The 13147-nt window shown below is 41.4% G+C and overlaps 2 protein-coding genes across 2 annotated transcripts in view; one reads left to right on the top strand and one right to left on the bottom strand.

The window, feature by feature from the left end:
- Nucleotides 1–12150, top strand: part of kcnb2 (potassium voltage-gated channel subfamily B member 2) — a 98841-nt gene extending 86691 nt beyond the window's left edge. The window contains exon 2 of the mRNA XM_034706823.1: nucleotides 6411–12150. Within this exon, the coding sequence (XP_034562714.1) occupies nucleotides 6411–8381 (1971 nt within the window). The 3' untranslated portion in view covers nucleotides 8382–12150. The remainder of the gene's footprint in view (nucleotides 1–6410) is intronic.
- The window catches only part of trpa1b (transient receptor potential cation channel, subfamily A, member 1b), a 156586-nt gene that overhangs the window by 143008 nt on the left and 431 nt on the right, over nucleotides 1–13147 (bottom strand). The gene's annotated exons all lie outside the window — the stretch shown is intronic.

The following is a 13147-nucleotide window of genomic DNA, read 5'->3' as shown; positions in this document are numbered from 1 at the left end:
TTTAAATATTGATATCAATATCTGCACAGTGGTAAAAGTATTCTGTATTTGATTTGATGATCCTCCTCAAAAAAGCCCTCTTCAGTCTCTCACAGTGTAAGTGAACACAGGACTTCTCTTTTTGGAGATTAGAGTAATTAGCAAAATCCATTTCAGGACGTTGGGAAATTCGCTGTGTGGGAACCAAGATGTTACCACAACAGAGGGCAGAGTCAGAGAACTGTGCTGACTCTTTGCCCATATGGTATCCAGTTTTAGCTTTTTTTACTATCATGTTCTGTCTCGTGAATATTTGAACAGATCTGTTGTCTTACAGTGAAATAGAAACATTAAAAAGTCAGCTGTAGACTCTCAGTCAGTTTGTAAACACTAACCGATTAGAGCTACAGAATCTACGAGGAACAGATGGAGATGAAATTAACGGACATGGACTTTATAAAGTCGTTTCTTAACTTTGGTCTCAGTTTAATGTCCTATTGTTTTAAAAAATCTGCTTAGTCATCCCAGGAAGGGGAACGAGGAGGTGTAAGGTGGTTGCTAATTTATGCTTCTGCTGGACTTTTCCACATCCATTTTTTGTTATTGAGGCACTGCATTGATTTTGCTGAACTTTTCAACTTTCTCTTAAAGTTTACTTTAATCCCTTTTGACTGTAAATTTCAAAATCATGATCATTCTAAGTTTATCATCCCTCCCTTGAAAACAACAAACTTTCTGGTTTGTTGCAGCGCCACAGAGGAGTCTGACTCTTCTCTGTGCTGTTTGCCAGCTCCCAGAGCTCCCAGGGATTCATACACTGGCACATTTCCCTCCCAGTGTTGTTTGTGTATTGAATTAGCAGCAGTCTTAATTGGACCCAGGTAGTATGTCATTTGAATAAATGCCAACAGGGGACTTGCCAGTGTGATTTGTTTGCTTGCATGTGTATTATATTTGTCATATCACTCAACCTGAACTTATCTGAGCTGTAATGAAGCACCACATGCTGACACACACGCCTGTTTCTCTCCCATGTGCAGGCGTGTTTGTGTGTTTCCGACGGACAAACGCACTCTATAAATATTTGATGCTAGCCCACTTTCCTCCCTGAATCTTTGAAAAAAACAAAAACAAATATCACTCGAATATAAATAAAGCCTTGAAAGGATACGGGGTGGCGAAGTGGCAGTACACGAACAATCAGTTTATTCCAATGTGGAGAAAAGGGGACAGTTTGGTGAAGCCCTCTAAGAAAACCAAGTACAGTAGAAACAAAGGCAAAACACGCCACCTGAAGGAACAGTAAAAGAATGGACGGATGGTGGAGGGACAGTCATGAATAATGTAGAAGCATCCCTTAAAATTGCCTTCTTTTATTTATCTGTGGGGTCTTACTCTTTTTCTGCATGTAATATTGCGGTATAAAGACAAGCGCACTGGAAGCAGAGGGTGTGGGTTGCCTTCCAGCAGATGTGATCTGGTAACTAATTTCCTCCAAATACTGTCAGCACATTCGGTCAAAGCATCATCAAAACTTCAGAATATAACAATGAACCCCAAAGGATGCCTGCTGTTGCATGCCTCCAGCAAGGATAATATGAAAGAAGGGGACAGTGCTGTGCTGGCATTTTGCCTTGCAAATAAAAAAGTTGACATGCAAAATTAGACGTGCATACTAATTGTAAGGCAGCGAAACTGACCCTGACATTGTGAGTCTAATCACACCATGCCACTACTCCTCATGAAGGTTGCCAAGCACAGAGACAACTAATACAGTCTAAGTGATTGACGATGAATTAAATTGGAAGTGACACAATATGATGTTTCATTTTGCCGAGACAAATGGGTCGTATCCCCTTCAATTATTGACTGCTCTGAAAGATAAATGAAGAGCTCAAAAGTTTTGTGTGAAGAAAAAAAACAAGCCTTCATTATGATGCACCAAACTCCCACTGGAGCTGCTGAAAATAGATAGCCAGATGGACACTGGAGTGGTTTCTGTTATCTAATGTTGTTGCAAAGTTGTTTGGAAAAAAAAGGCTTGGGACATATTTCAGTTGCACACATATTGTGCCAGTTTCGAGGAATTTAGTTGATTCAGTTTTGCCTAAATCATAACAACTGAAGCCTTCGTCCAAACCTCCCTGAACCTCGCAGGAGCTGTGGCACGAAATCAGTGGATGGCCACCAAACTGGAAAGCCCCCACTTTGCTCGTTCTCTCTTTGGAAACCAGCCACAGAAAAAGCACTTAAAAGGCAGAATCTTGATAGATTGGGTTGGAATATGTCTTTCCCTTTTTTGCTGATTAATGTTGAGTCTCTCTCAGGGCACACCCATTCAAATCATAATCTCACTATCCCTGCCTGATAAATGTCTCTTTAAGTAAGTGTGCCAGGTTCTTTAACAATGCTATATTTGCTTAGTGCCATCATTAATGGCTGGTAATGGGTGTCTACTGCAATTTGGGCACATTTGAGAGTCAAACCTTTCCATTACAGTCATCCAAAACCTTTCTCAGGCATATAAAGCCCCTGGTCTGAAATCCCACACTGCTGCATGTAAACTTAGAGCTGTAATTAATAAATTAAGAGATTGGTTTAATGTATACTCGAAGCGATTCCACCATGTGACACGCAGCCCTTGTGCATGCTTTGACAGGCCCGTCACATTGGAAGAGTTACAGTCTCAGAAGATAAAATAGCACACAAGTCCCAGGATCAATCCTCATTAGCATAGCCATAATCGCCTGGATTGATTCTGCAGCAAAAAATTATCATACCTGAGGAATGGCTCAATTTGTCCAACGTAAATTAATGACACAAGAGGAAGGAGGGAGCCAGTGAGGGAGGGGTCTGTTGGGATTTCAGAGGTGGATCATGGTCCATAAGAGCTCTGAGCAAAGAGGATCAATAGGTACTCGCTGGGCCAGGCTCAGTGTCCATAATGTGATGTGTACACAATCAATAAACCTCCCACAAGCAGCCGGATGGGCCACCGGTGTGTTACGGGATATTTTTCTTCCCCACAGAATCTTACTGAGCCCGCAAGTTAAGGAGTGATGGAAATCCAGGCAGCGGAAGTGAAGAGGGGCGACCACAAGGCTGTCGCTGATGACAAGGCATTTAGAGGGAGTTTATTGACTGCTTCCTGGGGGAATTAAAAGTGGATGGATTAAGGGGATTCTTACAATATCAAGGGTAGTGATGGAGATGGCAGGGGGCTGATAATACAAAGGGGCTCGAGAGAGCTCTTAACTCATCTGCATCCACCTCTTAATTCCTCTCAGAGGATCTAATGCCACCTCAAAGGAGCGCTTGGATTTGAATTCTGCGGCTGGGTGTTGTTGGCCGAAGCACAGTCACTCCCTTGATACACAAGCAAAATTCTCCTTCACCGCTGCCTACCCTGTTGCTGGTGCCACATTTTAAGCTGTCCCCTGAGGAACTGAGCCAGCTGGTTTTTGTTTTTGTCATCAAGTGATTTATTTTTAAAGATGTGTTTTATAACCTGTTCAGGAGTAAAGACCAAAGTATCTAGGGAAATCCTCAGAGTCCTGTATAAAAATAAAAGTCATGTGACATGCAGTGATTCTCCCTCCCTCACTCCCGATCTCTCTGTCTCTCTCTCACCATCTGTCTTCCATCTCATTGTAAGTTTTGAAGTGAAACAGTCATTGCGGTAGAAGTGGTGCAGGGAAAGTAAACGGGCCTCGTGGCTTTAGGTTGACACCTAAAGCACATATCACCTAATCATCTGAAGACTTACCCTTCTGTCTAAGCTCATCAGGTCTCATGACTCGCCTGACCGTGACCTGACAAGTCAAACCCTTCAGGGACAAAGAAAAACATTAAAGACGGAAGTAATTTTTAGGGATTTTTTTCTTTAATCATCTCAAACAAAGGTTTCGCTACGCATGAGTGGCAGAACTGATTACCTTACTGAAATGATCTGGGTACTGAAAATGAAGCCCAGTCATTTAAGCTGTTTGAGTTCCTCTCCAAAGAATCACTGAGATATTTGAGGGTGTCCAGTTGAGTGGAATACCGTCTTTCTTTTCTTGTCTCTGATAGATTCCCCCGCTGGGTCACTTCCAGGTCAACAGGCCTGACTGTGCTTGGTTCCATCTTTTAATCCACCTCTCGCTGCATTTGGTGCTATATTTAATGCCACCGCATATGCAAATCAGGGCCAAAGAAGACTGAGTCCAAGTAATTGATCTTCTTAACAACTCCCACTCAATTACAGTAGGTTAATGCAAGCCACTTCAGGCTTGCTCGTCCTCAAATGCCATTTGCTGGTGTCCATAAGCAGGGGCTGTATGGGTGTGTGGGAAGATGAGATCGCATGGGTGTGGGTCAGTGAAAACATTAATCACTTTCTCTCTCTGTCTGCATGCATGCACATAGGTTGGTTCATTCAGCTGTTCAGAGGGCCGTTTTAAAGGGTTCACTTGCTCCGAAGTGTGGAACAGTAGAGGATTGACTGTCTCCTCTGAAGTATTTACCGTGGATCTAAATAAAGAGAAGTCCACTTCTGAAGAACAATTGACCTCCATGCTGTAAATCATTCTTAGCTTTGTGCTATATCCAAAAAAATCAGCTGTGTCAGTGAGAATATGTAAGCTTATAATCTAAACAAAATCGTTAGCTCATGCACTAATCTACCGTCTGAGCCAGGGTGTTCCTCCACGGGGAAACCAGCAAAAGTCTTCTGACCTGAGTGGCTTGGCACCAGGTGTCCAGCATCAAATGTTCTTGCCAAAAAGTTCAGGGGAATGGAAGAAATCTGTGTCCTTACTGTGCGTCTTCCTGCACAGATTGCCTTACTTAGCTGCTAATAGGTTTAACATAATCAGCACCAGCGGTAATTTAGTGATAACACTTCCTCTGCTGAGCCATGACACCCCCTTGTCTTTATCCTTTTTTCCCCCCAAACAGGAGGAAGTCAGGCAGTGTCAAAAGCTACTTTTTATTAGTGTGTCAGTGCTAGCTACAGGCTAATGGATGGTTCACAAAAAAGACCAAACCCTGAATCCTGCAAAATCCTTGAGCTCTGTTACGGCATGATATTCACTACAGCATGATATTTGCTGAATTAGGGAAGTCTCAAAGGAGATAAGCGACTGTCTCCAGAGGCTCTGTGTAAATCTACGTAAGATAATCAGTGTGTTCTGTAACTGAATGCAGTTTTTGATTAGTATTCAGCGGGCCTTGTTTTCCTATCTTGACTGAGACTCTTCAATCTGTGTTCATTAGATTTTAATAGGCTTTGTATCGCTAAGGTCATAGAGGACTTCACACGAGAGAATGCAAATTTTTCCATGCACTGGATTCCAGTTGGTTGTTGAGGTTATGCTGCGGCACTGCTGAGTAGGACAGACTCTTCACCTGCAGCAGAGTCGTCAGGAGGTGTGTCTGCAGCTTGTTACAGAGGCTGAGGCTTAGATAAAATCTGGACAGGTACTAAAGAAGAAGAGGAGTCTAGGGATACATGATGAAAGAGCCTGCAACACTTCTCACTCTGTACTAACAAGGAACACTTACTCATAACACTTATCACACATTATGTCACTGTCAAAACACACACACACTTCTACCTACCATATCATGCTCACACAACCATGGACAGATTTAATCTATCGACATCTTTTAATCCCAGCCAGAGTAAAGATCTGCAGCCTGAAACGAAGCCTCATGCTGCGCTGACCTCACAGGATTATGCAGGATGTACTTACAGATTCCCTTACTGAGCAAAATTCAGAGGAAACCATATCAAAGAACTCAGTTTTTACTGAAGAGTCCAGAAAGACTGGATCATAGTTTCTTTCAAACTTTATACTTCACTTAATTAAAGCAATAGATCATATTTGATGACATAGAGGGGAGGTTTTGACTTCTACCAACAGGTGGAGCCAAAGTCTTTTTATCTATTGTGGATGGATCTCACACACACACACACACACACACACAAACACAAACACAAGAACACACACACTGCGCTCTTTCAAAAATAGATATCTGGCCTACTTAATGTACTTTATTTAGATTTCTCTTCACTAATCTGTTGTGTAATGCTGCATTCATTAGCAGAACTTCTTCCACTTTCAAACATAGTTTGTTCTTTTTTATTTCTATGAAGCTAAAAGATGTTTCTCATTTTATCTAAGAGAATCCATGAAACCCTAAAGGCAAACATGACCTCTGTTATATTTTGCACTAAAGCAATCTCAGTCACTATTTCTGACACTAATTCTAATCTGATTATTCACAGTTTATCCAACGTTTAATCACAAACAGCTGAGCTATACTTTATTTAAACTTTATGTAAGAGAGAAAGTGATCGCTCTGACAGTGAAAGCCCTTTCACTCAATCTTATAACTCCTTCAAACAAAGTTAACGTGTTTTCTTCCTGTCTGTGCTCTTTTTCCAGATCCTGGCCATCATCTCGATCCTGTTCATTGTCCTCTCCACCATCGCTCTGTCTCTCAACACCTTACCAGAGCTCCAGGTCCTAGATGAGTTTGGCAATGCCAACGACAACCCCCAGCTGGCCCACGTGGAGGCTGTGTGTATTGCCTGGTTCACCATGGAGTACCTCCTTCGCTTCCTCTCCTCTCCTAATAAGTGGAAGTTCTTCAAAGGCCCACTGAATGTGATTGACTTGTTGGCCATTCTGCCATACTATGTCACAATCTTCCTAACAGAGTCCAACAAGAGCGTACTACAGTTCCAAAACGTGCGCCGTGTGGTGCAGATATTCAGGATCATGAGAATATTGAGGATCCTGAAGTTGGCCAGGCACTCCACAGGACTCCAGTCTCTAGGGTTTACTTTGAGAAGGAGTTACAATGAACTGGGGCTGCTTATTTTATTTCTCGCCATGGGCATCATGATATTTTCCAGCTTGGTGTTCTTTGCTGAGAAAGATGAAGATGCCACTAAATTCACCAGTATCCCCGCCTCGTTCTGGTGGGCTACCATTACCATGACTACGGTGGGCTATGGGGACATTTACCCACAGACTTTACTGGGGAAAATTGTGGGTGGGCTCTGCTGCATTGCTGGAGTGCTGGTCATTGCCCTGCCCATCCCCATTATTGTCAACAACTTCTCTGAGTTCTACAAGGAGCAGAAGAGGCAGGAGAAGGCCATCAAGAGGAGGGAGGCGCTGGAGAGAGCGAAGAGGAATGGCAGCATTGTGTCAATGAACTTAAAAGATGCCTTTGCCCGCAGTATGGAACTGATGGACGTGGTGGTAGAGAAAGGAGAGGAAAAATCCTCTATGGACAACCACCTTACGCCAAGCCGTTGGGGTGGCATAGGAAAGCACTCCTCAGAGACAAACCTGAGATCCCCAGATAAAAGAAACCCAGAGTCTCTGCTGCAAAGCTCCCCCCAACGTATAGCCATCAACACCATGGGGAGCCCGCTGCGGACAAGTAGAACCCCACAGCACCTTAGTGCTCAAAAACTGGAGGAGATGTACAACCAGATGACCAAGTCACAGTCTTTCACCAACCTCAACACTACAAGCTCCATGAGCACTCTGAGCACAACTGTGACCGGCCCTGGCTCGCCTAAGAAATCACAAAGCTCTGAATTTACGTTAAAAGAGGAAGTAGAACTGGAGATGAAGGAGGTACAACCCTCCTTGCCAGATCACTTGGCAAGCTGCTCCACAGACTTTAGAAGAAAGAGCGCAGACTCGGGTGAGGCAGATGCTGCGCCTGGTCAAAACAGACACCCCAGGGCACCACCCAATTTGGATCTTAGCTTTCTGGGAACCATTGATGAACAAAGCTCTCCAGGCATTAAACTCAAAGATGAATCCAGAGATGGATCAGGGCTCCAGATAGAGGAGGGGGAGAGCTTCAACAGTGCTGTGGAGAACATCCCAAGCTCTCCAAGAGGGAATAACCCTCTGAAAATAAAAGAGTTGAAGGCCAACTTCACCAGAACCTCTGCTGAAGGCCCACTAACACCACCCAGCACTACCTCTCCTGGAGACATCAGCTCAAGCATCCTGGAAGACGAATCGCCGGAGGGAGAGACGTCACCACTTATCCCAATGGCAGAAGAGCTGTTTCCAATTTCAGAGGAGGACCCCGGTTCATTGTCCCCAAAGAGGTTGGTTGTGGACACCCCACCTGGCGATGATGATCCATCCTCAGAGAACCATGACGAGAAGCATCTGATGGAGGTGGCAGGTGCTGCAGGTGCTCCGTTATCGCCGAAAACAGCTGCACAAAATTGCACCCAAGGTGTGGTTGGTGCGGGGGAGGACGTCAAGGCTGACAGCAACCAAAGTGGACACAAAGTGGAGAACCACATGTTTACAACAGATATCCACCTGATACCTGGGGAAGGCAGTCTCTCTCCGACCGTTGAAACCAGCATGTGACTGTGAGAGAAGCTGTGCGGGGACTGTAGACCCACTGCAACCTAATCCAGAGTGTGGGAGAGCAGGAAGAAACATCAAGGGTGCAGTTGTAGTGACAGAAATTTTTGCATGGCATGACAAGTCCCTTTTACTTGTGTTGTTGTGTATTGCTGAAAAAGAAACTGCAGTGCTTCATGCAGATTTGAGAACGACTTTGGGACAAACAGTGGTCTCAGAGAGGAGGCTCTCGAGGGAATTCATCAACTTGCGTAGACATTTTGGTCCTCCAAATGTACATAAAGACAGTCTCCTTTTTCTAGCAAATGAAGGAAATGCACAGAGGGACTTATCTGTATAAAGCATGCATTTAAAAACAGACAGATATTTTACGGTGCTTAGTTTGCTGAAAGCGCTCCACTGTAAATACTAGGACATCTAAGGCAATGACAATGCACAGGATGGTAAAGGAATACTCTCTGAAGGTTCAAATATTTGCAATGTGAAAGGGACTGGGTGGGGGTGTTGAAGTGTGAGCCCTCAAACTGGGTGTTGCATTGTAGCGACCTATAAAAAAAACATATCATTACCTTTTGTGGAAATGCAAAGTGTCCCCATGACAACCCTGTAATGTTTTTTCGTGTGAAAAATGGTGTACGAAACTGTAACGTTGACATTATTGCTTTTGGTTTCCATAATGACTGTTGAACTATTAGTTGAGCATCCAATGTTCAGTCTTTGAATCAACAACAGTGGGAAAGAAGGACAAAACACCATAATTCCTCTGAATACATGTAGTTGCCAAATATGTATGTAACCAGTAAGGACAGGAACTATCCGATTCTGCCGCTACTACAAGAAACTTATCACGCAGTGTCAGAAGTTAGGACAAATTTAAGATGACTAGTTCCCTGTTCAGCCTTTTGATTCCATCCAAATCACAGAAATAAACCTTATTTATTCTCTGACATAAGATATATATATATATATATACATTAAAGTAGCTCCAAGAATAAATTAAGAATTAAGTAGGTCTAGACTGGTTGTAGAAAAGTTCTTCTGTAGGTAAGTGAGATTCCATAAAACAGAGTAAAGACTATTTATCAATTCAGCACAGTAGTTCTGACCATCAATACACCTGTATGCTTTAAACTATAATTATCTATTTTGGCAACTGAAAAGGGTTAGACTACCACAAAAAGATGACAATATTCCTGGAGGATCAATGGACCAAATCAAGCACAGTGACAAGCTTTTATCTATCTCAGCTGCATAGAAACATATACAGTGATGACGTGTTCTAAGAGTAGTTTTCTCTTTATGTTTTAGTTTCTTTTTCTACCTGCATTGTGTTCATTGTCCTTTCCTCAGCGCCCTGATGTCTTTGTTGAGATCTGTTCCCAACAACTGCAAGTTTTATCCGATCCTGCTGATGAGTTTAAGGCATTCTTTTGTATATCCGTAGTGTCTTGATATGTAATTTATTGTGTTTAATTGTGAACAAAACTGTTTTCAGTCAAACTTAAACCCAAAGGAGATTTTTTTCTTGTCTTCTTTCTCGCTTTTTTTTTTTGTTTTTACACTGACTGAAAATATCTGTTTTATGTTGCCTTTGATTCCAATGTTAAAGCTGGAATACTTGTCTATTGTTTCAGCATGACACTTGGCTGAGTGTACTAGAGTTGTGTTTGTGAAAGCCGCACAACCCTGAATGGTACAGACCGGAAGAAAGTGGGTGAATTCTGTGTTGTTTGTTTCTTTTCTTTTCTTTTTCATGTCGTTATGTTCTTACAGAGAGGTGTGGAATGTGCAATACCGCATACTGCAAATCTATGCAGGCCAAGAATTGTGGCACTTTATTTTCTGTCTATGGGATTTGTAAGTGTACAGGCAGAAATTACTTGTATTTTTCAAATGTTATATCTTTAATATGAGGCAAAACAGTATTACAACTACCAGAATCTCACAAACAATGCAACTGAGAATTTAAATTTTACTTTTTCATATCTATGGCTGGCATATGCTGTCAAGCACCTTAATGCCGGATATTAATGGACCTCAAAATTGATTCTGAGTGGGAGGGGGCATCCAAATTGACCACTTTTGGCCTTTTGTATTGCTGTTAGATTTACATTTAAAAATCTGACAAATGTCTGTGGGGAAATGTTCAAATAATCTAATTTCAATGGCCACACACAAGGATTTTATGTTTTTTGTGAATTAACGTTGAGAATGATTCTATTTTTTCTAAACCAAAATGGAGCATGACCACAATTTCCTGCCATATGGTGGTTGAAATGATGCGTGCCTTTTCATAACACTGCAGTTTATGAGAAGGTAGCGAGTCATTTTGCTTTGTTCATATAGCACTGTACAGAAAATTCTAATTTTATAGGAGAAATCAGGTCTTTATGTAATAGATACAAGTAATGTTATTGAGTTCTCAGGTTTTCTATAACTCTCTGATGTTCTGATTGGATAGATTCTCTGTTTTTTCTTTAACAGCTCAATGTCAACTAGTAACTTCTGTACTTTTTGAAAGGTGATGTTGTCAAATCCACATTGATGTCTTGGCTCCTGGAGCAAGGAGCGGCAATATTTCTCCCTCCTCCTTGGTAATCTGTGTAACACATCCAGTGTCCACCCCCATCAGTGTTCAGTGAGGCAGGAAGCAGCACAAACAGAGAGACAGAAACAAGTTAGAGTTGAAAACGCTGAGAAAACGAGGAGAAGTGTGCGTGTCTAATTTACCGCAGACTGGTAGGAAGAGATCCCTGAACTGATACATCTGATTATTTCCCATGCTGACAGCATTGAGTGCTCCAATCCCTACAGCTTCAGAGGCTCTAACCCCATGGCATGCCCTCAGGAACAGCGATCAATGGATTGAAGGAAGGCCAGGTTAATGGAAGGTGATCAGAGTACAGAGGGAGAGGTTAGGTTGAGTCCTTCCATATGGTAACATCACATCAGTTGTGCTTCATATTTCCTTTTCGTTGTGTACATACTGTAAGCCCAGATTAACATAATTGAACTCAGAGATTCATGTGAGAGCTCTTTTGAAATTATTGATCCCTCATTGGACAGACAGATTCTTTGGTACTCCTCCAAAGTAAACGCAGGATCAGCGGTGGTTGTTGTTATTCGGGGTATTCATTTGGAAGCAACATGACAACAGTTTTTTTCTGTACCTAATTTAATGTTTTTTCCTTCATCCCTTGTTTTCTAGTAACCATGTGTTAGCCTCGAGTAATCCTTCATTTTGACAGGTAGGGTTGACGGAACGAGGGATTTGGATTGATCAGCTATATTCCCCTGGGATGATGTTTGTGTGGATACCTAAATGAATTCTGTGAGCTGGCAGCAAATGAACTGTGCTGTCTTACTGTCTCACAATGGCATTATCATCTGTGATGCCGTACAGAGTGGAAGGTTGTGTCTTTATTTTCTCTGAGAGAATGGGTATTGTCCATGTGGCTCATGCGTGCTTACTAAACCCTGCTCCCTAAAATGCATAACGCATCGTTTCCTCTTATTTATATGTATTCTGCCTCCTACATTTTTTGAGTCGTCTTTTTTTTTCAGCTTTGGAGAACATAATCATTAGACACACTCTGAGCTACAGACTGTTTCTGTACAAAGCGACATCTTTGTATGCATGTAGTAGTCCGAACAATTATGTGACCACAGAACACTTTGTTATGGTACATGTATGTCAACATTTCTGTAGAGCATTGTTCCCCATTACGTCTATTAGCATATGCAGAATAACAAATAAATGTGTATATAACTCATGTGTTTCTGTTTCTGTTGTTTTGAGGTCAGCGCTGCAGTGTTGGGGTGTGCATTTGGTACAAATTGAGGATCATCAAATAATATGATAAAATCATTAATTTCAAAATGTGCAGCACTTAAGAATAATATTGCACCAGCAAATCAAATGCATGCTGTTATTTTATCCATAAATTAAGAATAAATTCTGAATTTTGCTGTGACTGGTTGATAAAACTAACAATAAAAGGTAACTGGAGGGAAAATATTTACAATTACAGAAGATTAAAATAATCGATTTGTGACGTGGGATCAAACAGTTATTCTTAAAACTAACAGCAACCACATATAACTGAAAGAAAAAAGTTCAACAACGCAATAAAATAATGTATTCGACTATTCATTGTATCCTATCACTTGGACAGCTTCTTTGTGCCAATGAACTGCTTCACTTGGAGGAGCTTTAAATTCAAGAAACTAGATCTGCACATCCAATCAAACAATGTTGTAAATAAGAAAAAGGCATGTTTTTATTTTTTAAATAATTCATGGTTAAGTTTTGTAAGATTATGGCGTAACCACAGATATCTTCAAAACACCAGGGATGTTTTTAATATTTGGTGAAGACAAAATTCTCAGTAACATCTATATTTAATATATGTATGTTTCTACAACTTAATCAATCTTAGTTTTCTGTCAGAGTGTAACATTTCAGTTCAGTTTTTGCAAATAATATCAAAGAATATGACTGAAGGTAACTGCATTAGAAAAGATTGGAAAACATTATTCCTGGAATCAGTGTATTGTCTCATAATGGTGCCAACGAGCAGGTGGGCAGGACTGGATTGTTTACAGGAGGTATGGTTTGGCAGTATATAACAAAAAATAATATAATTATGTAAAAGACACAATATAAACAGGGGAGAAATAAAATGTGGGATATAAAAATGTACAACACAAGCACATCCAGTTCTGTACACTGCTGATGAATGAATGCAATAAGAAGTAAAAGAATCAAC

The sequence above is a fragment of the Notolabrus celidotus genome, chromosome 17 (assembly GCF_009762535.1).
Source record: "Notolabrus celidotus isolate fNotCel1 chromosome 17, fNotCel1.pri, whole genome shotgun sequence".
In the NCBI taxonomy this organism is placed as follows: Eukaryota; Metazoa; Chordata; class Actinopteri; order Labriformes; family Labridae; genus Notolabrus; species Notolabrus celidotus.
The sequence above is the reverse complement of the archived record's forward strand: the minus strand, read 5'-3'. Positions and strand labels throughout refer to the sequence as shown.